At 41.8% G+C, this 26,853-nt stretch overlaps 1 protein-coding gene across 1 annotated transcript; it reads right to left on the reverse strand.

The window, feature by feature from the left end:
- Window positions 1-20,828: 20,828 nt before the first annotated feature.
- Window positions 20,829-24,115, reverse strand: ABHD16B (abhydrolase domain containing 16B). Its single transcript, XM_036753088.1, has one exon. It carries the CDS (start codon window positions 23,946-23,948, stop codon window positions 22,476-22,478), a length of 1,473 nt encoding a protein of 490 aa, XP_036608983.1. The 5' UTR covers window positions 23,949-24,115; the 3' UTR covers window positions 20,829-22,475.
- Between the last annotated feature and the right edge of the window lie 2,738 nt (window positions 24,116-26,853).

The following is a 26,853-nucleotide window of genomic DNA, read 5'->3' on the forward strand; positions in this document are numbered from 1 at the left end:
GTTGATGTCTATAGCTTGACCTCTGGATTGTATACAATAACTGTGGGAATCAATACATGAGAATTCTGCTGGTACAAGATAGTCCTCTTCATATAAGGGAAAGTTCTACAGAGGTCAGCTTGTTCTTGTAATGGGGAAAGATAGTTTGTCTTACTGGGGCCCACTCATGAGTAATTGCTAGGCATGGTATCCTTGGGCTGGGGAGAAAACTGTCAGGGATGGTGTTTTGAGGCTAGGGAGAAATGTGATCTTGAAACTGGGGTCCAAGCACAAGCACCCAGCACCCCATCAGCTTGAACTTTTCCAAAGCCCAGCATTTGAGCAGGAAAGCAGCCTATCCAGAATCAGAATCCAGAGAAAAGCAGAAATGAATGAGTGAATGAATCAATCAATCAATGAAAAGCATTTATTAAGTGCTTATTATGTACTAAATACAAAATTGTTCTAAATTTTGAGAACAAAAACTGTTCTCAAGTAGGCCATACTTGAGCTACTTGAGGTGAGGGAAGGACACATAAAGAATTCAGCTGTAGAACAGATGAAAAAACCCAGAAGTCTTAAGGGAAATGACTGGCATCTGGTAAGGCCCAGGAATCCTTAGGAAAGGATCTTAAGAAAGGACAGTTAACCTACTATAGCCACTCTCTAAATTCAGACAAAAAAAAAACTAAAGACTTTTAGGCACATCAATCTATTTACTTGTCTTTTCAAAGGAGTTTATTATCAAGTCGTAAAGGTGGGCCCAAAGCCTAAAAGGAGTCTTTTTTCCCATATTTATATAACAAATATGGTATGTGATTAATAAGGAATGTGGCTAGTCTGGGGAAAAATAGAACTTTGCCCCCTGAGCTTAGTTTTTTTTCTCTGGGTCTTTTCCCCACCCACTAATCTGGATGAGTGTAAAAGGAGGTTTAGGGAATCAATACATTGGGAGACACTGAATCCTAAAGTCTAACAATTTGGGAAAGAGAGTGATAGCTAGTAAGAGCTAGCATTCATAGAGTACTAATTCTGCTAGGCACTATGCTAAATACTTTACAAATATTATCCCATTTATCTTCATAACAACCCTAGGGAAGTAGATACAATTATTATCCCCATTTTAGAGTTGAGAAAACTGAGGCTATGTGATGTAAGTAAGGTAGATTTTAGTGTAAGTAAGATGGATTTCAATGTGTATAAAGTAGATTTTTGTTATTATTTCTTAGAGTTCAGTTTCCCATGATCCATAGCCATAACAATCTCTTGTTCCCAGGTATTAGACATGAGTTCTCACAATTAGGGTTCAAAACATCTCCACCATGCTTACGCAGCATTACATAATGATAAATAATAAAAACATTTGTGCTTAAATTGTAAATATGCACTGTGACTGTGCAGTGAGATACAGGGTTGAGGTGATGTAAACTTGTAAGGCTGGTGCTAGCAATATGCCTTCTGTCTCTTGCCTTATAAAGCAGGTGGGCACTGGTCAAGGAGTGGAACCCTTCCGGTTAAATGCACAAGCTGGAATGCTGTGTGTGTGCCTTGACTGGCCCCCATCAAGGCTTGAGGGGATTACTTAGGGTTGAATGCACAAGCTGGAATGCTGTGTTTGCCTCAACTGGCCCCCATTGAGACTTGAGGGGATTTAGGGGAATGTATGAGCTGTGCCTGTCTCGATTGACCTCATCAAGACATTGCCTCCTCTTCACTATGGCCTCTTTGAGAAGGGTGATTAGGGAATGCTGTAGGAGTTGTGTTCCCATTACCAGAAACCCTTGTGAGAAGACTAGACTAGAATAAAGTAAGATTATTAACCCCTTCAAAGCTGTCTTCCTGTCTGACCAGATCAAAAGTGATCCTGTGCTAGCAGCCCTCATGTGTGCCAGTATTATCTGTCTTCATGTGATTTGCCCAAGTGTTGAGGTCTAGGTTGAGGTCAAGGGCAGAGATAAGGTTTATTAGAACACTGGTCTGGGTGGGCAAGATTTTAAGAATGCTCCCTACAGTGACACCTGTAGTGACAAGCTGGCCAGACTGTACCTGAGACATTGGCTTGACTCTTAAGGAATCTGAGCACTTTCATGGAGGCAAGATGGATCTTTTATACAGAAGACCGTGGGAACAGAGAAGATCTGGATGTGATCTAGGAGTGGCCAAGTAGTCTGGGGTAACTGGGAGGTAATAGAGAAGGACCAGAAAGGGCCAGGTGCTCCAGGTGAATGCCAGACACCTGGGCCACATGGAAGGGGTCTAGGTGGAATCAAGGAGTGGTGGTCTAGGGTAGATCCAGGTGCAGACAATGAGGGCCACAATGAAAGGATTATTAACTGGGAAGGGCCAGGTGACCCAGACCAGGTGCCCCAGGTGAACATCAGGGACCTGAGTCACATGAAAAAGTCCAAGGGCTTTTCCTTTTTGGGGTCCAGATCCCAAAGATATGGTTGTTTCTGTTTAGGGGTTCAGATCCCATCCCCATCAGAAGGACACAGTGTCAGAGGCAAGATTTGAACTTAGGTCATCCTGACTTCAAGCCCAGTGGCATCACCTAGATGCCCCTCCATGTACAATGATGATGATAATGATGATATTAACCAATGATGATAATAACCATCAAAGGTTAAACATATGGAATATGGAATACCCTTTAACAAAGGTTAAAACATATGGAATACTCACCCTAAACTACAGAGAAGTTATCCCACTCAATTCCATAAAGACCTGCTATATGCCAGGCACTACACTAGGCTCTGGGGATAAAATGAAAAAAAAAAACCACCCAGTCCTTAAAGAATTTAAATTCTATTGGGAAGAAACAACACGTACATAAAAAATTAAATACAAAATGTAAACAAAGTAATTTTGGAAAATGTGAGAAGGCAGACTCAGGATAGCAGAGTACATTGTGGTCTAGAATGCACCAGACTGAATCTTGATTGGGAAACCAATATGTCAATCAATAAACGTTTATTAACCACCTAACTCTGTGCCAGGTACTGTGCTAAGTACTGGGGATACAAAAGGAGGGGGAAAGATAATCCCTACCCTCAAGGAGCTTACAGTCTAATGGGGGAGATGACATGTAAATATATGTGAGTTATATGCAGGGTAAATAGAAAATCATTAATCACAATGAATCATTTTCCCAGCCAATGTGAGCATGGGAAGACTGACATAAAGGTCTGTGGACATTAGGTCTAGGCTGGACACTGGGGCAAGAAAGAGTCCCAGATCCAGCAGAGAGGGGCCTCAACCTGTGTAGAGTTCAGGAGTAGGTGCCAACTGTCAGTTCTGTTGCTCACTGCCCAATTCAGAGACACAGAGGTCTCAGGTACAGCTTCTGACAAAGAAGCCTAAAGTAGAAGTAACAGGGCAGAAATCTCAGACCCAAAGGACCCTAGAGTTGTGTCATTCTGAACCAGCAGAGCTTTCTGATGGGGTGCTTCTGTGCTTGTGCTTGAGCCCACATTTTAAGATCACATTTCTCCCTAGCTTCAATACACTATGCCTGGCAGTTTTCTCCCTAGCCCAAGGACACTATGCCTAGCAATAACTCTTGAGTTGGCCCCAGTAAGACAAACTACCTTTCCCCATCACAAGAACAAGCTGACCTATGAAGAAATTCTCTTATAAAAACAGGACTACTTTGTAACCACAGAATTATCATGTATTGATTCCCACAGTTATCATTGTTAAACCTGAAAATTTGGTTGAAGGAAACAACAGAGCTAGGTGATAGAAAAATCCATGTTGTTTATTATTTTCCCTTAAAGCATAGCGGAGCTAGCTTACTTGTACGTACAAGGAGTCAAAGTATAAACTCTGGCTACCTGCATTTCAGATTTTACCCAGTATAGACATTTCACAGCACACGCTCTCACACAGACAATTAACAGACAATTAACAAAACAAATACAGAACAAATTCAGACTGAGCTCAGAGTTTAAACAACAGAGAATTAGAAGCTTTCATGAGTTAGCTATTAGCACCCCTATGGTCTTTGGGGAAGCCTTGGCATTCCTGATTTTTCTGACTCTCCATATCCTATCCCTTAGGAAGGGGGAAACGGGAAATGGAGGACTAGGACAGGTAAAGGAAGGCGAGGAGTAAGGATAAAATGCATTTATCCTCCCCATAATCAGAGCCTTCAAGGGAAGGAAGCAGGAATAGGGCAGAAGGCGAAAACAGAGCCCTTAAGGGAAAGGGGGAAAGGGGTGGGGAGGGAAGAGAGAGAGAAGGCAAAGGTAGCGGAACAGAGTTACCTCCCTCAGGATCAGAGCCCTTCCTGGGAGGCAGAAGGGGAGGGAAAAAGCAAAGTACAGTTTTTCTCCCCAGGACCAGAGCCTCCAAGGGAAGGAAGGAAGGAAGTGGAGGAACAGTTGGACTTCTAATTCTAGATTTTGACTGATCTATAGCTAATTTTCTAGATCAATCAGTGTTTCCAGGGGATCTATGTGCGTTTGACCGCAGATCTGTGTTTTACCACAGATTTGATCCCTGCCCCCAGAGCTAGCTTAAAGGGAATTTCCAGACTTCAACCAATTTTGTGGGAGTTCTTTTTGGAAGCTGGGAAGAGAGACCACTTACCCCCACCTTGTCAAGGCCAAAATTCCAGGAAAAGTTAATCCTATAGCACCCAAAAGCGTTGGCAAGGTTGGGCTGCATTGTCCCATTTCCATCATTTCCATCCGAAAGTCACGGCACCATAACTGTTAAACCTGAAAATTTGGTTGAAGGAAACAACAGAGCTAGGTGATAGAAAAATCCATGTTGTTTATTATTTTCCCTTAAAGCATAGCGGAGCTAGCTTACTTGTACGTACAAGGAGTCAGAGTATGAACTCTGGCTGCCTGAACAAAGCAATGAGAAAACTTATATACGTTATTTTAGCAGAGCTAGCAAGCCTGTATGACCTCATTTTTATGTATGTCTAACCATGATACAACAAGAGGATTTTCCTTAATGGAATAGAGTTGTAAAGGATGTTGACAAAAGTCAGTTGAAACTACAGCCCAGCGTCTCTGTGTCTCATTACATTCCATAACATAGTATATACTTGTAGAATATTAAGCAAGGTAATCTCTCTTGGGGTTAGGGTAATGTCCTTAGGTCAGTCTAATCTGGCCTTGTTGACAGAGGTAAGGGTATTTATTACCTGAGCAAACTTTTAGAGAAAACAAAGAAGCCCAGGTTCTGGATCTTCATCCAGTTACTCATTAAATCAGGCTCTGGGTCTACTTGAAATTAAAAATGATATAAAATAGTATAATATTTTTCACATCATATTCAATCCAGAGGTCAAGCTATAGACATCAACTCTCAAAATTATCTTGCTACAGACATAACAGACCAAAAATATACACGCCTTCTCCTGGTTTCCAGTAGTGAATGATGCCTGTGACCAAGGTTGTAAGTTATCACCTAATTAGCAAATCTGCCAAATAATCCACTACTTTGTCTGTATAAGCTTTAGCATCATTCCTGTTAGGTGGCAAGTTCCTTAAGGAGCTCCGCCTACCATATTGGCATTACAATAAACCTTTGCCGTGTTGACTTAAAGAATGCTTGAGTCCGTGAATTCATTCCAGATGACCCTGTCCAGTACTTCAGTCCTTGAGGGGTCCCTGAACCCCTTAAACCTCATCAGATACAGTGGGGGACCTTTGGCCTTTACAAACTAAGATCTTTCCCAGGGCTCAGTTTGTCGGGGGCAACTCCCATTCAGTATTGAAAGACTAGGTAAGAATTGAGGCAAAAGATGGCCTAGTTTGCCTTCACAATGAATCAATCTGGGAGGGGAAGAGCCTCAGAATTTCTGGCCAGAATAGAAACAATTGCTATTTACACTCAATCTGAGCCGTCAAAACCGAAACAATGAACAAGTGAGGCTTGGGCAAAGACCTATTATTGGCCATTCAGTGAAAGCCAGAGTGAGTTGGATTTAAAAGCACAGTCAGTTAGCTCCATCTGAATCATATTGGGCTTTAACAAAGCCTGGTTTTTCAGAACTATCTTTCAAGAAATCATAAATGAAAACTACATGAGACAACAAAATTAATTGTCCCAATTAAAAAAAAGATGGAATAAATAAAGAAGAAGACTATCTAACTCTCACACCCCAAGATAACTTGCAAAATATAAGGGATCAAAATTTATATTCCTTTATATTCCTGAGCACTCACATGTAATGATATGACTCCCCACAAGGACAGTGGAGGGGGGAGGAGAAGGAGGAGCCTAGAATAACAGAATTCTCAATATCCCAAGAAAGCAGCAACTTTATCAGCCCATACCTTTCCTCCAAAAATGTACAAAGTCTGGCTCTATCATAAAGTTGGAAGTCAGAAAGTAGACAAGAAGAATGAGCAAACAAAAAATAAATCTTACTATAAAAAGCTATTGTGGTGTAGTAATGCTCAAGACAAAAATCCAGAAGAGAATGACTCTAAAACATTTATAAGCAAAGCCTCAAAAAGAAAAAAAAAACCACCACATCTTGGATACAAATTCAACTAGAATTCCTAGCAGAAATGAAGCAAGAGTTTTTAAACAATTTAAAAAATTTTTTTTTTATAAATGAGAGCACTAGAGGGAAAAAATTTGAAAATAAATGAAAGGCCTGGAAGAAAGAATTGGAAAATGAATTAAAAGCTTGGCAGAAGAGGTATAAAACCTTGCCAAATAGACAAACTTTCTGAGAATTAGAATAAACCAAATAGAAGTTAATGAGTCCATGAGATAGCAAGAAATATTAAAACAAAGTCAAAAAGCTAAAAAAAATTGAAGGAAATATGAGGTATCTTATAGTAAAAACCACTGATGTAGAAAATTGATCAAGGAGAAAAAATTTAAGAAACTTTGAATGACTGAAAACCATGACCAAAAACAAAAAAGAACCTAGACATCATATTTCAAGAGAACCACCTAGATCTCTTAGAACCAGAGTGCAACATGGAAATAGAAAGAATCTACTGGTCACTTCCAGAAGAAAAAAAAAATCCAAAATGAAAACTTTCAGGAACATTATAGCCAAACTCAGTTTCCAGATCAAAGGAAAAAAAATATTTCAGGTGATAGAAAGAAAGAATTCAAGTACTAAGGAGCAACAGTCAGGATCACACATGATTTAGCAGGCATTATAAATGAGCAGAGAGCTTGGAATATAATATTCCAGAAGACAAAGGATATAGACTTACAACCAATAATAAATTATTCAGAAAAACTGAGTATAATCTTATACAGTAGAAAATGAGTTGTTAATGAAATAGAAGACTTCCAAAAATTCCTGGTGAAAAGACCAGAGCTGCATAACCCATACTACAAACACAGGAGTTAAGAGAAACACAAAAAGGTAAATATAAATGAACAATCATTAAGGGACTAAGCCAAGAGTAGGGAACCTTTGGCCTCGAGGCCACACGTGGCCTTCTAGATCCCAAAGTGCAGCCTTTTGACTGAATCCAAATTTTCTGTAAATTTGTTCTGTAAAATTTGGATTCAGTCAAAAGGCTGCACTTCAGGATCTAGAAAGGCCACATGTGGTCTCAAGGCCAAAGGTTCCCCACCCCTGGTAAACAAAGATAAACTGCTTACATGATTTGAAACCCATTATCATCAGGGGTCATAGAGAGAGTCTGATTAGACAGAGGTCCTGAGAATAGTTCAGTTATATCTTCATTGATGTGGATAACAAAGGTACCCTAAGGGATGAGTTTCTCTCCCTGGCACTCCAAAGTCTCCTCCCCTTATCTTGTGTCCAAGTCCGGACTCCCTTATTGTGTGTCCGGTCTCCCTTATCTTGTACTTACCCTGTAAGTCTTATCCTATCCCTAAATCTCCAACCCCCACAAGAAACCCTAAAATCATCCTACAGACTTTATAGCTTTTTGTCTATATAAGTCTGGTTCCTTCCCTACCTCAGTGCATTTGTTTAGCTGCTTGCTAAATCTCAGGCCCGTTGCTTTTGCGTCAACAAAGCTCCCAATGGCTACAGAGAAGGTCTAAGTGAATTCTTCCACATTTGATGAACCAGCTCTCCCAACCCTGACCTCATCATTCATGATCTTAAGAGAAGAATGGAAAGGGAGGGGAAGAGGAATAACTGAGGTGGAGGGAAAGAGGAAGGAAGGTGAGGGGAAATTATCTCACATAATTAGGCTTCAAAAGTAGAAATCTCTACAAATAAGAAGGGGACAGAAAATGGCTGACACTTGAACATCACTCTCATCTGAACCGGTCAAAGAAGGGAAAAACACACACCCACACCCATACCCACCCACATCCACAGTTGAGTAGAAGAATACATTTCATTTAACAAGGAAATAAGAGAGAAAGGAGAGAAGGGAAAAGGGAGAAGGGGAAGTTAGAGGGAAGATAGATTAAGGGAGGAGATTGGTCCTAAGCAAAACAAACTCTTAACTAAAGATATGCAATGTTTTTAGCTTTTTTTTTTGAGGCAACAAAAAATAAGGATCTGAGTGGGTGCCCATTAATTGGAGAATGGCTGAACACCTTATGTCACATGAATATGATGGAATACTATTGTGTTGTGAGAAATGATGAAGGAGATGAAACCTGGGAAGACTTGTACAATGGATAAAGGGTAAAGGGAACAGAACCACGAGAATAATTTATACAACGACAAAAATAGGGCAAAGATAAACAATTTTGAATGACTTTAGAACTCTGGTCAGCATAATTACCAACCCATTCAACATGTACCCACCTCCTGATAGAGATGACTGGATCTCAATGCAAAATGAGACATATGGCATATATGTGCAAACACACACAAAAGGCATGGCCAGTTCAGTAATTTGTTTCACTTGACTATACTTGTTTATAGCAAAGTTGTCTTTTTCTTTCATTCTCCATTGAGTGGATTGAAAGGGAGAGAAGGCAGATTTTTGCTGACTGAAAAAAAATTTAATTTATAAAAAGTAATTTCTGGAGGGAGGGCCTTATATGAGGGCCAATTTGTTAATATAAGAAAATCCCAGAAGGCATAGTGGATGTAGTGAGATTGGGACACAGGTGGGCTGGGGTGGAGTCAAAGAGAGTGGACTGTTAAATTTTAAAGTGAGCATTTACACTTGAAAAATTGGCAAAATGCTACAAATCAGAGCTCAACTTATTTTCCTGTTGGTTGTCTAGATTTCAAAAAGTGAAGGACAAAATGTTAATAATGCACATTAAACTTAAAAGTTTGTCCTGCATAATTTTTTTCAGAGGCAATTTTAAAATATTTACCAGTACAACCCTTGGTGGGACTGATATAGATGGGGATGAAGGAGTAAGATGTGGTGGTGACCAGAAAAATAATCTGCCTGGGCAGTTGCCGGTCAGTATCAAGAGGAAGAAAGTCAAGGGGGTGGCATTTTCAGGCTGCAGGGCAGATGGTGAGTCCTTGGTCCTGTCTTATAGTCAAGGCAAGAGTCTCAAGAATTCTGAGGACTTGCCTCCAATTTTTAGTGACATCAGCTTTGCCCCAGGACTTACTACCATGATGATTATCTGACCTTAGTTCTGAACCAGGAAGTATAGTTTGAAAAATAGAAGCAACTGACTGCTTCTGAGAGGATCCTGCTCCCTAAAAAAAAAAAAGCTGGAGAGATTTTTTCCTCTAAGGAAGACTGTTGTTAGCTCCTAGCTGAGACATTCTGCTTTTCTAAAAGAACTAGAAAAAACCTTGAGAGTTTTAAATTAAAAGAGCATGACAGAATCTACTCTTCACACGAGGAAGCCCTTAGCACAATGCTTGGCATATAGTAGGCACTAAATAAATGTTTATTGACTGACTGACTGACTGTGGAAGAAATAGTACTATATCCAAAGACTTTAGCTGCAGCCTGATGTTGGAAGCAGAGATAGGCATTACAATCATATGCCCAATGAAACCATACCTGGCAGTATCTGACAAAAACTATTTATTAGTGGAGCAACTTCTGGCAAAGACAGTATATCCAGTGAAGAATGGTAGGGAACAGACCTGACAAGGATATATTGTTGGCCCTATAGCATCAGAAGAATAAATTACCTTTCTGTACATACCCTGTTCCCTATGTGTGTCCTTTCTTCCCACTGATGTTGTGCACATTTGTAGGAGAATGTGCCCTGGGGAAATATTTTCTTGTTAGGTAGCTTGTGCACTCTGGCTTGCTTTCCTAGAGCTAGGCTAGCTATCTCAGCCCCTTAGGGTTCTAGAGTACCCTGAGGGGTTGGGATTCTCTCCTCTGCTGACATTGACTAAAGCCCCTGTCAGGTATGTTTCCCCCACTGTTAAGTGCTAGTGTATAGTGCCCTAATTCCATTTAACCCACTTAACTTTGATTAGCTTTTACAAAGGGATATATATTTACTTCCAAGATACAGCAAGAATAAACATGCATTTCCCCCAACACCTCAGAGGTATATCCTCCACTATACTACTTCTGTTTCTGGGAAGAAGTAAGCTTAAAACTTGACTCAGTTCCTACATAACACCAATCTCACCATCAAGTTCATGTCCAGATGCAGCATGACTGCTGGATGAGTCCTCATCTCAGCTTCCACTGGCCTGAGTCCAGAAGGTTATTCCTGAAGTTTACTCCTTGACCATCAGTGCTGGGCTGGCTGCAAAACCTGGCCTGGAATCTGACTCTCAGGTTGCTGTGGCTCACTCTCCTTATCTTTTGAAACTAATAGGGTCAGAGACTCCACTTCCTTCATCCAGGAGGAAAAAAACCAAACAAACAGAGGCCAAGGACCAAAGCCTGCTCCTTAGGAGCATGCGGCCTTGATGAGAAGAAAGTCCCAAGACTTCTTAGCCTTATAGCATTTTTCTCTCAATGGACACTTTGAGTGAAGGAGTCCAACTACCAATAGCAGCTGAAAGGACTTAGGCAAGAGAGACATGAAGAATGCTGACTAAGGACTTTTGAATACTTACACATCCAGTTAAAGATAAAAGTCACGTGATTAGTAGACCAAAACCAGTTACAAAATGTCTCCACATGCACCACAGTCCCTCCAAGGCACTGCCCTTATATGTCGTCATGACAGAAGCAAAATCATGAGCTCCTCCATGTGGAGAGATTCCATTTGAGGTGCTTTACTTTTCATTCCTATGTTATCTATTAACTCTCTTTGCTTTGACCTAATCATGTTTTGTGTTTAAAGTGAAACCCATCAGTAGGGACTCATGGGGTTTAATTTTAAGTAGATGTGGACCCACAGAGTACCTAGAACCTGGGGTAGCTAGCTTGAACCTTGTCTGAGGAACATAACATATCCTGTAAGGTGAGGAGATGTCTAAAGGTGCTCTGAGATGGCAGGTCATGTGGTGCAGTGGAAAAAATGTTGAATTTGAATCCAAATGATCTGAGTTTCAAGTCCTGACTCTATTTGTGAGATGGTGGGCAAGTCACTTTACTTTTCTGAATCCATTTTCTTACTGTTACCAATGAAGGCTCCCCAGTGAGAGGGGAAGACACACCAAGGATCCTGAAAGTGCACCCTATTCCAGAAATGATTCCCCTGACTTAGGAGCTCTCTTCAGGCTTTCAGCATAGTCTATAGTGGGAGAGGGAATGTGGAGGAGGGATTTCAGAAAAGGAAAGGTAAGTAAAGGAAACATGATTTCCTGGTAATTCCTCTGTCTCACCCAACAATTTTCTTTTACTTTCCAAGCTGCTTAAACTCTCCAGGAGAAGGTGAGGGTAGGAGTGGTGAGAGTTTGGGGCAAAGGGATACTTGGGAGGACTGAAGGGCCTTTGATTAGCTTCTTCTCTTGAATTATGAAACAGGGGGCACTTTCTGGACAATTTATTAACAATATAAGAGAATCCCAGAAGGCATAGCAGAAGAATCAAGTATGGTGGGATAAGATTGATATCTCTATGTCAACAGAAAAGTTTAAACAACTTTGAGGGGAAAATAAGCTTTGAAGGAAAAAAAAAAGTTCCCAGAGATGGGGGAAGAAGAGGCATCCCCAGGAAGTCAAGGCTTTCTCCCTTGCCTTGAAGCATAGCCACCTCACTTTTCTTAGAGTTGATGATGTATAAGGTACTAACTCAAGGTTTCTGTTTCTTTTGCTATAAAATGTAAAGGTTGAAAAAAGAGATCTCTAAAGTCCTTTCTAGCCCCTATAGTTTGTAAGGCTATGAGATGTGGACTCCATTTAATTCTACTGGAGGCCAGCCTCAATTTCAGTGGGAAGTGAATGAATAAAGCTTCCTCTGTGATCTAGGTAAGTTATTTCCCCTTGTTGGTGACTCATTTTCCTTCTGTGTAGTTGGATTAGATGACTATATTACCCGAGTGACCTAGGACAAATCACCTCTGTGCCTCAGTTTCCTAATCTTGGATTAGATGGCCTCTAAGGTCTTATTCAGTTGTAAATATATGATCATATGAGTTGTGAGGTCCCTTCTAGCCCTAAGATGATACTTTGAGAATTTTGTAAGAGTTGGCTTCAATCCCTCTTTCAAGCCCCTTCCTAAAGGCATCTGTTTGCTGTAAAGGTTACTATTCCATCTTCCCATTCCCTACTAATTTTACTTTAGGGATGCCAACTGTAAAGAAAAAGCTAATTATTCTTGAAAACTAGGTGCTAAGGTAGATCCAAATAGGGAGCTATCTAATTGGGTCTGGACAGCCTCCTCAGCAGTAGCTTTGTGGTATCCTAGCATCTCTGTCTTCCTCTGTAGGGTGGTACCCAGTCCCCCTTCAAATAAGGGAGGGTTTCTTTCCTGCCCTTTGCTGTAGGTGCAAATTTGTAGTGATTGGCCCAGGTGCAGCAATTTCTAGTTATGACACTGCCAGAAATGACTGTGATGTAAAGGCAAAAGGAATCAATGAAGTCTTTTTTTTTTTAAGTAGAGGGCTGTACCAGATGACCTCTAAGCTCTAAATCCTTTGATTCCTAACGTATGACTTCAGTCTTCTCAGTAAGTTGATGGTCCGAGAAAGCATATAGGTAGGAGTGGAATTAGAGGTCTGAGGAGAAAAAGAAGGTCTGGAGCATTTGTTATGAGAAATGCTATAGAGTCAAGCAGAGATGAATACGATCATGGTGTAGTGACACTGGCCTCTTGTTCCTGGAACAAGACTCTCCTTCTCTTGGCTCTGAGCATTTTTTCCGGCTGTCCCCCATGCCTGGGATGTGCTACCTCTTCAACTCAGCCTCATGATTTCCCTGGAATCCTTCAAGTCCCAGTTAAAATCGCATCTCCTACAGGAAGCATTCCCCAACCCCTCTTAATTCTAGAGCCTTCCCTCTTTTAATTATGTCATATTTTTTCCTGTATTTAGCTTATTTGTACATATTTGTTTGCTCATTGCCTCCTCCATTAGATTGTGAGCTCCTTGAAATTAAAGACTTTCTTCCCTCTTTTTGTATCCCTTTCATGCTCAGCACAGTCCCTGGCGCATAGTAGGCACTTAAATGCTTATTGACTGACTGACTGCAGTGGTCACAGTTAATGTTAGATAACTTGAATTTGTAGTGGAAAATGGAAGGGCAGGAGACAAAATAGATTAGATTTCAAGGGCGGAGGGCAATGAAATCATTAACTATATGGCCAAGACTGTGAAGGTAAGGAAATATAAAAACAACGAGGAGGAAATGAGCTACTGCAGATCCCTTGTAGGGCCAAGAGTAGTTTCAGGCAGAGTATGAGGCAATAGGAGACATGAAAAGGACAGGAGATTGTGGTCAGAGAAAGATGTTTCAGTGTCCAGGGCCTTGGTGGTAAAGAAGTTTAGGGTCATAAATTCACAAGATTCGCAGCAGGAAGGGCTACTGGGGATCATATAGCCTTATTGTGGCAGTCTACAGAGGGAAGATACATGCATTCTCAAAAGATGGAGTCCCTTCCTCAAAGTTACACACAAAGAATTAGCTTCAGACCCAGAACTAGAACCAAACTCCTCTCTTTGACTCCTACTCCAATGTTATTTCAGGGTGAGATAGGATCTAATTTTCTCTTCATCCTCTAGACACATGACCATTTCATCTCTGGACTGGGAAGAAGGCTCCTGTTCTATTCTGGTTCTCTTTCTACCTGTCTAACCTAGTCTCAGTCTCCTTTGCTATCCCCCAAGGTTTTGCCCTAGGCCTCTTCTCTCTATATTTCTTATCTCTAATTGAGTTCATCAGTTGTAATGGGTTTGATTATCACCTCTTTGGAAATGAATCTTAGGTCTATATATCTAGACATACTTCACTACCAATTATTTGTCTGACATTTTAAAAGGCATATTCCAGAGGCACATCGAACAACATATCCAAAAGAGAAGTCATTTATCTCCCCTTATTTTAGTTGAATGCACCTCTTTGTTTTAGTCAAGGATGTTCACAATCTTAGTCATTTTTGACACTTCCCTCTCCTTCATTCACATGTCCAATCAGTTACCAACTCTTCATCTCTTTCTCCCCACTCACAAGGCTACCAACTCAAGTTCAGATCGTTATCAGAAAAAGCTAGATAGTACCGTGGATAGAGGTCTGGATCTCCAGTCAGGAAGACCTGAATTCAAATCCAGTTTTAGGCATGAGTCATGTTACCTTGGACAAGTCACTTAACTTCTATCTCAGCTGTAGAATGGGGATAATAATAACACTGGTGTCAAAGGATTGCTGTGAGATAATATTTGTGAAGTGCTTAGCAAAGTTCCTGCCACATTGTAGAAGCTTAAAAAATGCTTCCTCTCTTACCCTCATCACCTCTCATGAGCAATACTGTATTATCAAAAAGAATTTATTATTTACTTACTACTATGATAAGCACTGGGAATACAAGCAAAGGCAAACACCATCTTTGCCCTCAAGGAGCTCACATTGTAATGGAGAAGACAAATGAAATAACTATGCACATGCAAGATATTTACAGAAAGTATATGGGAGATAATCTCAGAGGAAAGACACTCACTGCAGCGGGGATCAGGAAACCCCTCCTGCAAAAGGTGGCGTTTGCACTACTAAGTCTTGAAGGAAGCCAGGGAAGCTGAGAGGCAGAAGTGAGGAGGAAGAGTGTTCCAGGCATGGGTTACAGCCGGTAACAAGGGCATAGAATCAAGAGATGGAGTGCTGTATGTGAGGAACCACAAAGACACCAAACAAGAGTATTATAGAGTGAGTAGAAGGGAGTAAATAGTAAAAAGACCAAAAAGGTAGGAAGGGCCAGGTAATGAGAGGCTTTGAAAAGCCAAACAGAGGGTTTTATGTTTGACCCTGGAGGTAATAGGGAGACACTATCATAGACTGAAAAGGGTGTGATACGGTCAGATCAAACTTTAGGAACATCACTTTGATAGCTGAGTGGAAAAAAGAGGAGGGTCTTGAGGCAAAGAGACCAACTAGCAAATTGTTGAAGTGGGCCAGGTGTGGGGTGACGGGGGCCTGCACTGGGGTGGCTGCAGCATCAGAAGAGGGAAATACGTAAGATTTTATGAATGTGGAGAGCTGAGAACTTGACAGCTGGATATGAGGGAGGAGGTGAAAGACAGTGAAAAGTCAAGGTTGCACCTAGGTTGCCGTGAGAATGATGATGGTGCCTTCGACAGTAACAGCACATTTAGGAAGAGAGGAAGGAGAGAGGAGTAAAACATGTAGTAACAATAACTAGCATTTGTGGAGCTCTTGAAGGTTTTCAAAGAGCTTTACAAATATCTCATTTTATCCTCATAACAACCACATTGCTATTATTCTTCCCTTTTTACAAGTGAGGAAACTGAGACAGACAGAGGTTAAGTGATTTGTCCAGGGTAACAACACAGCTAGTTAAGTGTCACATTTGAATGTGGGACTTCCTGACTCTATGTGCAATACTCTATCCAGGATGCCACCTAACTACTTTTTCCCCCCAAAAGACTGAAAAGGTAGCAATATGCCATACTATGAAGGACTTTAAATATCAAACAGCACTTTATATTTGATGTTGGAAATAATAGGGGACCACTGTGATTGATTGAGTAGAGGAAGTGACATGATCACACCTGAGTGTTAGGAAGGCTGGCCTCCATGTGGCAGCTAAGAGGAGGATGGATTGGAATGGGAAATCACTTGAGGCTGGGAGACCAATCAGAAAAATTTTGCAGTAGTCAAGAAGAGAGGTGATCAGGGCTGTGTGAGTAGAGAGAAGAAAGCATACTCTCACACATACGAGAGATGTTGTAAAAGGAGAAATAATAAGATTTGATGACAGATTAGAGAGGTGGGGTAAGTAAAAGTAAGGAGTAGAGGATAATACTCAAGTTGTAAACCTAAGTGACCAAGTGGTATCATGGACATTGTTAAGAAAGTTGGAAAGAGGGGAGAGCTTGGGAAGAAAAGATTATACATTTTTTTTGGACATATTGAGTTTGAAATGCCTATGGAGTATCTAGTTCAAGATATCCAAAAGGCAATTGGTGACATGGGATTGGAGTCCAGGAGAGAAAATAGGGCTGGATAACATAGATCTGGGAATCATCTGCACAGAGATAATTGTGCATATGGGAGCTGACAAGATTGCCAAATGAAATATAGTACAGAGAAAAGAGACAAGACTCAGTATAGAGCCTTTAGGGATACCCACAGATAGTGGATGTGACACAGATGAAGATTCAACAAAAGAAAATGAAGAACAGTCAGATATGTGGGAGGAAATCCAAGAAGAGAATTGCAAAAATCTAGAGAGGAAGGGGTACCTAAGGAGAAGATAAGATGGTCATTGGTATTGAATGCTACAGAGAAGCCAAGAACTGAATGTATTGAGAAGAGGTCATTAGATTTGGCATTTACCAGATCACTGGTAACTTTGGAGAGGGCGGAGGAACAGGATCTGTATATAAGCTGCTAGGTGGTTCAGAATTGAATGATGAGGTAAGAAATAAGATTGCAGAAGGCTAAGAAGAGAGGAGAAAAAGTAAGGACATCTAGTGTGGGCTTCTTTCAAAAAGAGTTAACTTCAGAAGGGAAGGAGAGATATAGACTATCTAGCTGGTGGGGATGGTAGGATCAAGTGAGGGTTTTTAAAGAATGCTATTAAAGCTTGATGTTTGTAGGCATCAGAGAAGGAGCCAACAGATAGAGAAAAATTAGAGATTAGGGAATGGGGATGATGGTGGGGGCAATTTGCTGGAGAAGGCTGGGGGAGGGAATGTGATTAAGAGTACCTTTAGAGAAGCGTTTGTTTTGGCAAGGAGAAGTACTACATTTTCATGTGAGATTGAAGTTACAGGGGAGATAGTAGGGGAAGATAGGTCTGAGTGATGTGAAATGAAGAGGAAGGAAAAAGACAGAACTCATCAAATTGCCTTTTTTTTCTTTCCTTTTTTTTTTTTTTTTTTTTTTTTTAGAGAAGTATGAGCCCTCCTCAGCTGAGAGTCTGGGAGGAGATCATTCTGTGAGTGGCTTGAGGAAGGAGGAGGAGAACGTTTGAAAGAACAACTGTGATGAGTGGGATAGTGAATTGATTAGGGATGTGTAAAAGGATTGCCTTGCTACAATGAGGGCTTAGTTGAGATCATGTAACATACATTTTTTGTGGATGTCACTGTCAGCATAGTTTTGTTATTTACTCTAGCCTTATGCAGCAGCATATGAATTGGAGTGAATAGGGTAGATGATGGGAGCAATCCAAAATTGAGGTTTGGCAAGGCTGAAGTAGGCAAGGGATTGGAGAATAGAGCATATTATAGCACTGAACTGGGTCACTCAAGGTGGGGAAGGGAAGAGAGTTCAGTCCTGCAGAGGTGGCAGCCCAAGAGTAAGAAAGGGGGACCACAGTAAGAATGAAGAATAGGATTAAGTGGTCAAGACATAGGTAAAGATGGAATGGGCAGCCAGGTGGTGTGGTGGATAGAGTGCCAGGTCTGGAGTTAGGAAAACCTGAGTTCAAATCCAGCCTCAGACACTTACTAGCTGGGTGACCCTGGGCAAATCACTTAACCCTGTTTGCCTCAGTTTCCTCATCTGTAAAATGAGCTGAAGAAGAAAATGACAAATTGCTTCAGTATCTTTGCCAAGAAAACCCCAAATGGGGTCATGAAGAGTTGAACACGACAAAAACAATTAAACAACAACAAAGATGGAATTATAAAAGATTACAAATACATAAAGAAATTTTGGAGTTCATGTAATTAGAACAGTTGTGGATGGCAAGATCAAGCATATGACCATCTCTGTGTGTAGCTGAGGTGGAGTAGATCATGGGAATTGAGGAACTAGAAAATTAGGGTATTTGAGGAGGTATCAATATGTATGTGGGTATGAAACAGTTGAGGTGGAAAGGATTGGTTCACACACTGAACTCATTGAGGAAGGAAGAGGCAAATGTCTTGTAGGTTGATAGATCTGGATTGGGTGAGACATTTGTACAGTATAACTTCAAAGGAAATGTTGCTATGAGGGCCATAAGAGAAGAGTCTGGAAATGGCAATAAGGGGCAAGGAGTGTTCTGACTCCTCCACCATGAACGGTGTTTGTGTGGGAAAAGAGGAACAAGGTAAAGTTATAAATTAAAGTGCAACTAGTACTGGAAAGGGTGTTTAGGGATGCAGAGTCATCAGGAGGGAGACAGGCTTCACTGAGTGTCAGAAGATGGAAGGAAAGAGAAAGGAAAAGGTTTAGAATGAATGGAAGGGTCAGGCAGATTTTGAGTGGGACATTGGGAGAAGGGTAAGTTTGAGGGGGATGGGAGCAATGGAGTTGGCACTTGGGGATGGGCAATAGGATCTGTATATCAGCCACTAAGGGGTGTAGAATCACTGAGATGAAGGGAGTTTGGAGAATACAGGGATAGGAAAAGGCTAATCATTAAGGAATGGTTGTAATGTCTAGGCCAAGTATCAGTGTTGGAAAGAGGTCTGATCAAGGAGCCTGTTGATTAGGCTGTCTTTCCCCATCCCAATGTATCTTCCATTACTATAGCCAAAATAATTTTATTAAAGTCTAATCTGACTCTTTCCCCTGCTTAAGAACATGGAGTAGCCCTTTATTGCTTCTGGGATAAAATACAAAATGTCTCAGAGTCTGGCATGTAAAACCCTTCAAAATCTAGCTCTAGTTTGTCATTTCAGGTTTATTGACCTTGTATTTGACTTGCCTTTACACATTCTAGGTTCCAGCTAAACTGTCCTGTTTACTGTTAAAAGCAAACTTAACACTCCATCTCCCATCTCCACACTTTTGAACAAGCTGTCCTTCATGTCTCTAATTCTCTCCCTTCCTTACTTCAGTCTCTTAGAATCCCTAGCTTCCTTCATAGCTCAGCTCATATGCCATCCATCTCTGATTAGAAGACTTTCCTGATAACTTCCAAGTATTCCTGCTTTCTCTCTCTTCCTCAGATTATCAAGTGTGAGGTTTTTTTTTGTTTCTAGGTTGTATTGTCCAGAGCCCCCACTCCACTCCCACCCCCAGTAAGAAGGATTGTTAATTACTTGGGACTATTTTTTTCTACTTTATCTTTGTATTCTTTGCACCTATGAATAGTATTTTATGCATGGTTGGCACTTTATAAATACTTATCAAATTGAATTAAATCTGGAACTATTCTACAGTATTGCTGAAAAACTTGAACTCAGCAGAGGGAACTGCATGAACAAAGGCTTGGAGTTGGCTAATCCTGAGACATGTTCAACATACATCAATTAGCCAGTGTGCATAAAGTACCCGAAGGAGCAACTGGGGGAAATGGTAAACTGGAGTTAAAAAGAGGATGCCCGTCAAAATGGTGAGCTCGGTCTGAGATGCGTGTTTCTTTCTCCCAGCTAAGGCACTGGGACAATCCTGGGAATTAAGATGATTTTCCCCTCCTGCCTGGATTCTCCTCCCCTAAGAAAGGGGCTCAAGCCCTGTCTTCTTCACACAAGGGTCTCTAGGGCCAGTCTGTCGATCTCATACCAGGGTACCTATCTCCTGAAGACAGGTCAAGCCCAATCTCTTCACTCTCTAGGCTGATATTTTTCTTTTTTTGAATCTTTCAGTATTCCAAAAGGTAGCCTCTGAGAACCTGCATATCAGGGACATGGAGTTTGCTCATTTTGGCTGGGAAGTTTATGAAGCTTCTCTTCATTTTTCTCAACATCTCATGCCATTCCTACTCCACACAGCATTGTCTTGTGCCTCCTCTTGCACCCATATGTTATATTTACATTGTATCACATATATGTGTGCACATGATGCCTACTCTACTAGACCTGTGAGCTCCCCTTGGACAGGGAGTGAATCACTTCCATCCCCATCTTTCCTTTGGCTCCTAGCACTGTGCCCTTGCATACAGTAAATCTGTGCTTGTTTAATTGAATTCCTCATACCTTCCTGAAGGTGTATTCAGCATCCCATGGATGGTGCTTGGAGATCATTTGAGGGTTCCCTGCTTCAGGCTAAGCCCCACTTTAGATACCTTGGCTGCCTTCTCCAAGAATATGGGACTCTATACTACATTGGCCAGAATGATCCTGGTTGTAGTATCTCTGTTGGGCGCAAGGGGGCAGCATTACCACAGGGAAACTTTAGTGCTGGAGTCCAGGCTTCTAGACAATTTCTCGTTTGTCTCATGCTATAGATCAGAGAAATGCCCAGCATTTAGTGGACCCCTCAGGGATACATCTACGTCCGACCATCATCCAGTCAGTTGAATTAGTCATGTCACTTCAGGAAGTATGTGCCGAAGAAAAGAATGAGTGCTTTGGGCAGCGTGTCTATACTCTAGACCAATGTGGAACCTGTGGCCCAGAGGGGTTGTTTCAGCTGTGTCAGGGTTCTAGTTGGGCTCCATGGAAGGGGTAAGTATCTCTTAATTATCCCTGGAAAACTTGGCAAAGAGGGAATGACATCTCCAGAATCTCTGGAGTTTCCTTCAATCAGTCAACCAATCAATCAACAAGGATTTATTTTGTACCTACTATGTGCCAGGCATTGTTCTAAGTCCTTCAATTGACTGGTATCTCAAATTGTTGAATCATAGACTCAAAGAATGTCCACAAAGGTCCATTCGGCCAATTTCTCCGTGGTAGAAGCTTGACTTTTTCTTCTGCCTGACCCCTTATCATAAAGAAGTCTTGCTGATTCTATCTCCCCATTCAGAAGCTGGCAGACTGACTGAGGGGGCCTGGTAATTGAATTGGATCACAGAGAAAGGGCTCAGGAAGGCCACAGTTGAAAGACTTCTTTAAGGTATTTGGGAGTTGGGAAGATTTTCCCCTTGGGGTGGAGTTCACTAAACTCTAGAAACTTGTATAAGAGAAGCCAAAGGGCCAATTTTGGATTTTAAGATACCAGGTATAATGCAAAGAGTTCAAGTCCAGATTCTTGTTATTTGCTACCTGTGTTACCTCAGATGAGTCACCTAACATCTCTTGGCCTCTGTTTCCTCTTCTACAAAATAAGGGAAAATTGGACTACATGAACCCAACATAAACTCCTTCCAATTATACTGTAAATCTATATCTATTCTCCTTTCTATTTCTTCTCTACTGCAGAATAGCCTTCTAATAGATCTTCCTACCTCTATTCCTGCCCACTTCAATCCTCTTCATGCCAGTGTCTAATTTTTTATCTGCACCCATCCAAACAGCATCTAGTAGTGTCATCTCTTTGCTTAAATTGTCTATGACAGTTTAAAATTCAGTAAAAATTCAAATGTTTTTGACTGACTTTCAAAGCGTCCTCTAATTTGTTAGTCTCCTATATTTCCAGCCCTAATTCATAATCACTCCCTTCCATGATGTCTATAATTCAAATTAGACTACTCTTCCCTCTCTGTATCTTTTCTATATGATTTCCCTTTGCCTGAAATATCCTTCCTTTCACCTGTTGTTGATTTTCTGCCCATCCTTTAAGGTTATTTTTCGAATGCTACCTCCTCTACGGAGCCTTCCCTGATCCTCCTGCTAGTCATGACTTTTTTTCTCCTAGGACCTCACATAGCATTTTGCTTAGCACTCCTAAAAAAAACAAAAACAAACTTGTCGTGTATTAGTGCGTATTAGAATTATCTGTATTAATTTTTATCCTATTAGATTTAGCTCTATGAAGGTAGGGTCCTCATATTACCTAAATGTTATATCTCTCCCAAATGTTCAGTACAATACTCTGCACACAGAAACTCTTAATAAATGTTCATAGGTTGAAATCAACATTTCAATGAAATAAAACCCATATTTCTAATCAAACCCACTCCTATTTTTCAGGTGAGGAAAAGGAGGCCCAGAGAGGGCAAGGTCAAGTTATGAATTGACTCCAGATCTCCTATCTCCCAGGGTAAGGGTTTTGTCCATTATATACCATAATGGTGTTATAATCATCTCCTCCCAACCCACCCCCCCCACCTCCAAAGGAAGAACCTCTTTGGGGCCTCACACCTTGAGAGGCAGTTTTACTGGCACCCAGAAGAGGGGCAGGATGAGGCAGGACAAAACTGGAGCCTAGAGCAGGCCAGTCGCAGTAGAGAGGAAAGTTCCGTCCCTCTTCCAGCCTCCCTCTCAGCTCCCTCTCCCCTTCCACCTTTGCCCAACCCAACCCAGTTCTACAATGTCCATGGCAACTGGAAGTCCTCAGGACCCAGAGGGCAGCAGTGAGTGGCCTCAACGTTCTTCATATATTTCTGGGCTAGGAATATTGCAAGTCTCTTCCGCTGGACAGGGGTCAGGCCCTCACCCACACTCCAGGGGAAGTCTGGGCTGTAGGGCTTTGGGGAGGTGCTTTGGTCCTTCCACCTTAATTTCCTTCTGGACTTATTGATCTTAGTCTTATAGTTCTGCAATATAGTCAAGCACCATTTGCCATCCACACGATATTTCTGGCATATGGCAGCCTCTTGCTCCGGGTTAGCCGCCTGCAGCCAGTGTTTCACAGCCGCCACGGTCTCATCCGTCATCACTCTGGGGTACCGGTATTTTAACAGCTTCAGTAGCAGGTAGTTACCTCGGTTGCCCTCCAAGTCGATAGAGCGCGGGGCCTGATCGTCGTCGTTCTCCGAGGAGAGAGCCTCCGTGTTGACCACTTCGTCCAGCGTGCGGCGGATGAGCAGCACGGGCCCTGGATAACAGCAAAGCTGCTCTGCCACATTGAGGTTGAAATGCTCCCGCACGGTGTGTTCGACCAGTCCCTTGAAGAATGTAGGTAGCACCTTTAGGGCCAGTGGCATGAGGTCGTCAAAGGGAGCGTCCAGCACCAGTGCGGCCAGCTGTGGGTAGGTCATGGTGGCCCACGTGGCCGTGAAAGTGCCAATGGACCAGCCGTAGATCACAATGCGCTCAGGTAGAAAGTTCAATCGGTGCAAAGCGTATTTGACTACTACATCCATGGCATTGGCGTCGTTCTGTGGCGAGGGATCGCCGCTGCTCCCAGCAAAACCTGGGTGGTTCCAGCCCAGGACCGAGTAGCCAGCTTCCAGCGGCGCCGCAAGACAGCCCATCTCATAGAAGCCTGCGTTGCCTTCGCAGCAGATGACTAGGCTCAGGCCGCGGTCCCGGCTGCCAGGCTGCTTACGTCGGTCCAGGAACATGGTGTCAATTTCGTTGCCGTCACAAGCCTTCAGCTTAGCTCGCTGTCCTTTATACTTGTCCAGGAGGAGAGCTTGGCCCTCGAGCAGCATCGGCAGCAGCGCTTTGGTCGTGATGAACATGGACCCGGGATAGACTAGCCAGCGGCCTAACGAGTGTGCCAGTGCATAACTGACCAGCTGGCGGGGCAGGTCTCGAATCTGGTTCAGGAAATGGGTCTGGGAGCCATCGCGGCCTCCCTGTGGAGTAGCCTGCATCAACAGTACACCTGCAGCAGCCTCAGCGCCACTCAGTGTGGGGTGGCCATTGCTTTGGGTGCTTACTTCATCCCAGCGAAAGTCCACCGGCCAGTTTCTGAAATCATTGTAACGGTCGGCAATTAAAGTTTTAAATACGTGCCCGAGTGCCTTCGCAAAGCAGTTCATACACATAAGCAGCAACGGACAGGGGCTTCCATAGCGGGGTAGGGATAGGGATGGAGTTAGGGATGACATGGGGCAAGTACTAGGGCTAGGGAGGTATGATGAGGCAGGAGGGGAGTCTATAGAAGCCCCAAGGGACCGTCAAATGTCAGGCATCACCCTGGAAGAAGCAGTTGAATGGCTGATCGGCTTCTGTGGTTTCCATTCTTTTCCGTTCTCCCCCATCTCAGAGTAGACGCAGCTCTGAGCCAGCCTGACTCTCTCAATCCCTTTATAGGGGCTGCCTTTATGACCTATGCTGGCTAAGTCACCAGTCCAGGGACTCTGAAGGCCAGCCAAAGGAAAATGATGGTAGTAGTCCTTTGTGAATTAGCATTAGTCCAGAGCTGGTCAAAACAAAGTGAAAAAGAAGGGAACCATGAGAAGCTCTGGGTTATAAGCTATTAAAGGTTTGGGGACTGGACAGTTCTTGCTCCTTCAAAACACTGAACACTTTTAACTTGAAATCTCTGGACAGCCAGGTGGCCAAGTGAATAGAGTGCCAGCCCTGGAGCCAGGAGGGCCTGAGTTCAAATATGGCCCCCCACACTTACTAGCTGTGTGACGCTGGGTGAGTTAATCCTGTTTGCCTCAGTTTCTTCATCTGTAAAATGAGGTAGAGAAGGAAATGACAAACCACTCAAAAGAGAAGCAGCTGGTGTTTTAGATAGAGTTCTGGATTTAGAGTCAGGCAGAATAGACATGTAATAGTTGTGTGACCTTAGGCTAATTAACTTCTTTAGACCTCGGTTTCCTCATCTGTAAAATGATGTTCTCTAGGGTTCCTTGCAGCTCTAAATCTATGAACCTATGATCTACCCCAGACTGTGGGTCATATGAGTGTTGAAGCCTCTCTCAGTGCTACATTTAAAATAGGAAACTTGATTGAATTTGAACTCTGCTGCCTACAATATGTATTACCTTGGACAAGTCACTTCCCCTCCTTGGGTATCAATTTCCTCTGCAAAATTGGGAGATTGGAGAACATAATCTTTAAGTTTCCTTCCAGCTCACAATCTTATGGCTCTATGATCCCTCACAGTTTAACCTAGGTATATGAACTTATTTTTTAAAAAATATTTTGATAACTGCATTTCAGTATAATTGGTTTACTTTTCAATCTAATGCGCTTTATTTTACACATTTAAAAACATTATTCTGAGAAGGGGTCCACAGATGTCACCAGGATGCCAAAGGTATCCCTGCACACATACAAAAAGGTTAAGAACCCATTCTATGGACTTAGCTTTCTTGCTTTCCTCTTTTCTTAGGACTGATGGGCATACTAGAGGGAAAGCTCTGAAATTTTACCTTTCCCTGAACAGCAGCTTCCAGAATCACAGAATTTGAGAGGCAGAAGGGATTTCATCTGTCAAGTTCAATCCAAACAGGAAAGAAATCCCCTCCACAGCATACCCCACAAGTGATTGTCCTAACTCTGCCTGAAGACCTCCTAGGAGGATACCACTCATTCCACTCTTGGACTGCTCTAATTATTATGAAGTTTTCTCACATCAAGCTGAAATATGCATTTTTTTTCAACATCTATGTATCTCTCCTGATTCTGCCCTCTCAGGTGAAACAGAACAAACCTAATCTTCCATATGGCAGTTTTTCAGATACTTGAAAGTTATTATGTCTCCTTAAGTCTTCTCTTCAAGAAAATAAACATGCCCACTTCCTTCAACCAAGCCTTACAGGTCATGGATGCAAGACGATTCACCACCCTGGTTGCCTTCCTCTGGACACTATGAAATGTCATTTTTAAACTGTGACACAATGTGAACTGAACACAATACTGTTGACATGATCTGATCAGGGAAGAGTACAAAGGAATTATCCTTATTCCTGGACTTTATTCCTCTCTTGATGTAGTTCAACATTATATTAGATTTTGGGGGACTAGTATACCATAATGCTAGCTCATATTGAGCATATAATCCACTGAAATCCATACACACATATACACATATATTATTTTATTTTTTCAATTAAAAAACTCTTTTTTCTCTCACTTTCCCCCTTCCCTTGAAAAACAAACAACAATAAAACCTTATAACTAATATGTACAGTCAAGTAAAACAAACCCCCATATTGTACATGTCTGCCACTGCACCCCCAATACTGAAAAAAAAACACAACAATCAAAACTATGTCTCATTCTGCACTCTGAGCCCATCACTTCTCTTGTTAGGAGATGAGTAGCATGCTTCATCACTGGTCCTCTGGAATCCTGGCTAGTCATTTTGTTGATCAGAGTTCTTAAGTCTTTCAAAGTTGTTTGTCTTTACAATTTTGTTGTTACTATATAAATTGTTCTCCTGGTTCTGCTCACTTTATATCAGTTCCTACAAGTCTTCCCAGAATTCTCTGAAACCAAACCTTTCATCATTTCTTACAGCACAGTTGTGTTCCATTATGTTCATATACCATAATTTGTTTAGCCATTCCCTAACTGATAGACACCTCCTTATATTCTTTGCCATTATCAGAGCTGCTATAAATATTTTTGTACATATGGGTCCTTTTCTTCTTTCTTTGATCTCTTGATTTTAGACCTACTAGTGGTATCTCTAGGTAAAAGGGTTTGTTCAAAGTTTAGCAACTTTTTGGTCATGTTCCAAATTGCTTTTGAGTTAAATTGTTATTTTCTTTAATATTAATAATCCATTATTAATTAGGATCCACGCCTTTTATTTCTTCATTCAAGGACCAGCCCCTGTAGGTCAGTCAGTCAATCTCTGAAGGGCATGCCTGATAGAAAAGATTGCCCTAATCCTTGGGTACATGCTTCTCAATCATGGGCAGGACCCCATTCAACTAGGAGATTTTACTTCAGTTTGAAGTATAAACAGAATCTAATCTAAGTAAATTCTTGCCCTCAGAGAATAAGCCCATCTCCTTGCACCCCTCCATTGGAGTTTATGAAGGAGAAAAC

Source organism: Trichosurus vulpecula, chromosome 3 (assembly GCF_011100635.1).
Source record: "Trichosurus vulpecula isolate mTriVul1 chromosome 3, mTriVul1.pri, whole genome shotgun sequence".
In the NCBI taxonomy this organism is placed as follows: Eukaryota; Metazoa; Chordata; class Mammalia; order Diprotodontia; family Phalangeridae; genus Trichosurus; species Trichosurus vulpecula.

What these genes read in the sequence shown, in the direction of transcription:
- ABHD16B (XM_036753088.1), bottom strand. Translation starts at nt 23,948, where the DNA reads ATGTCATCCCTAACTCCATCCCTATCCCTACCCCGCTATGGAAGCCCC.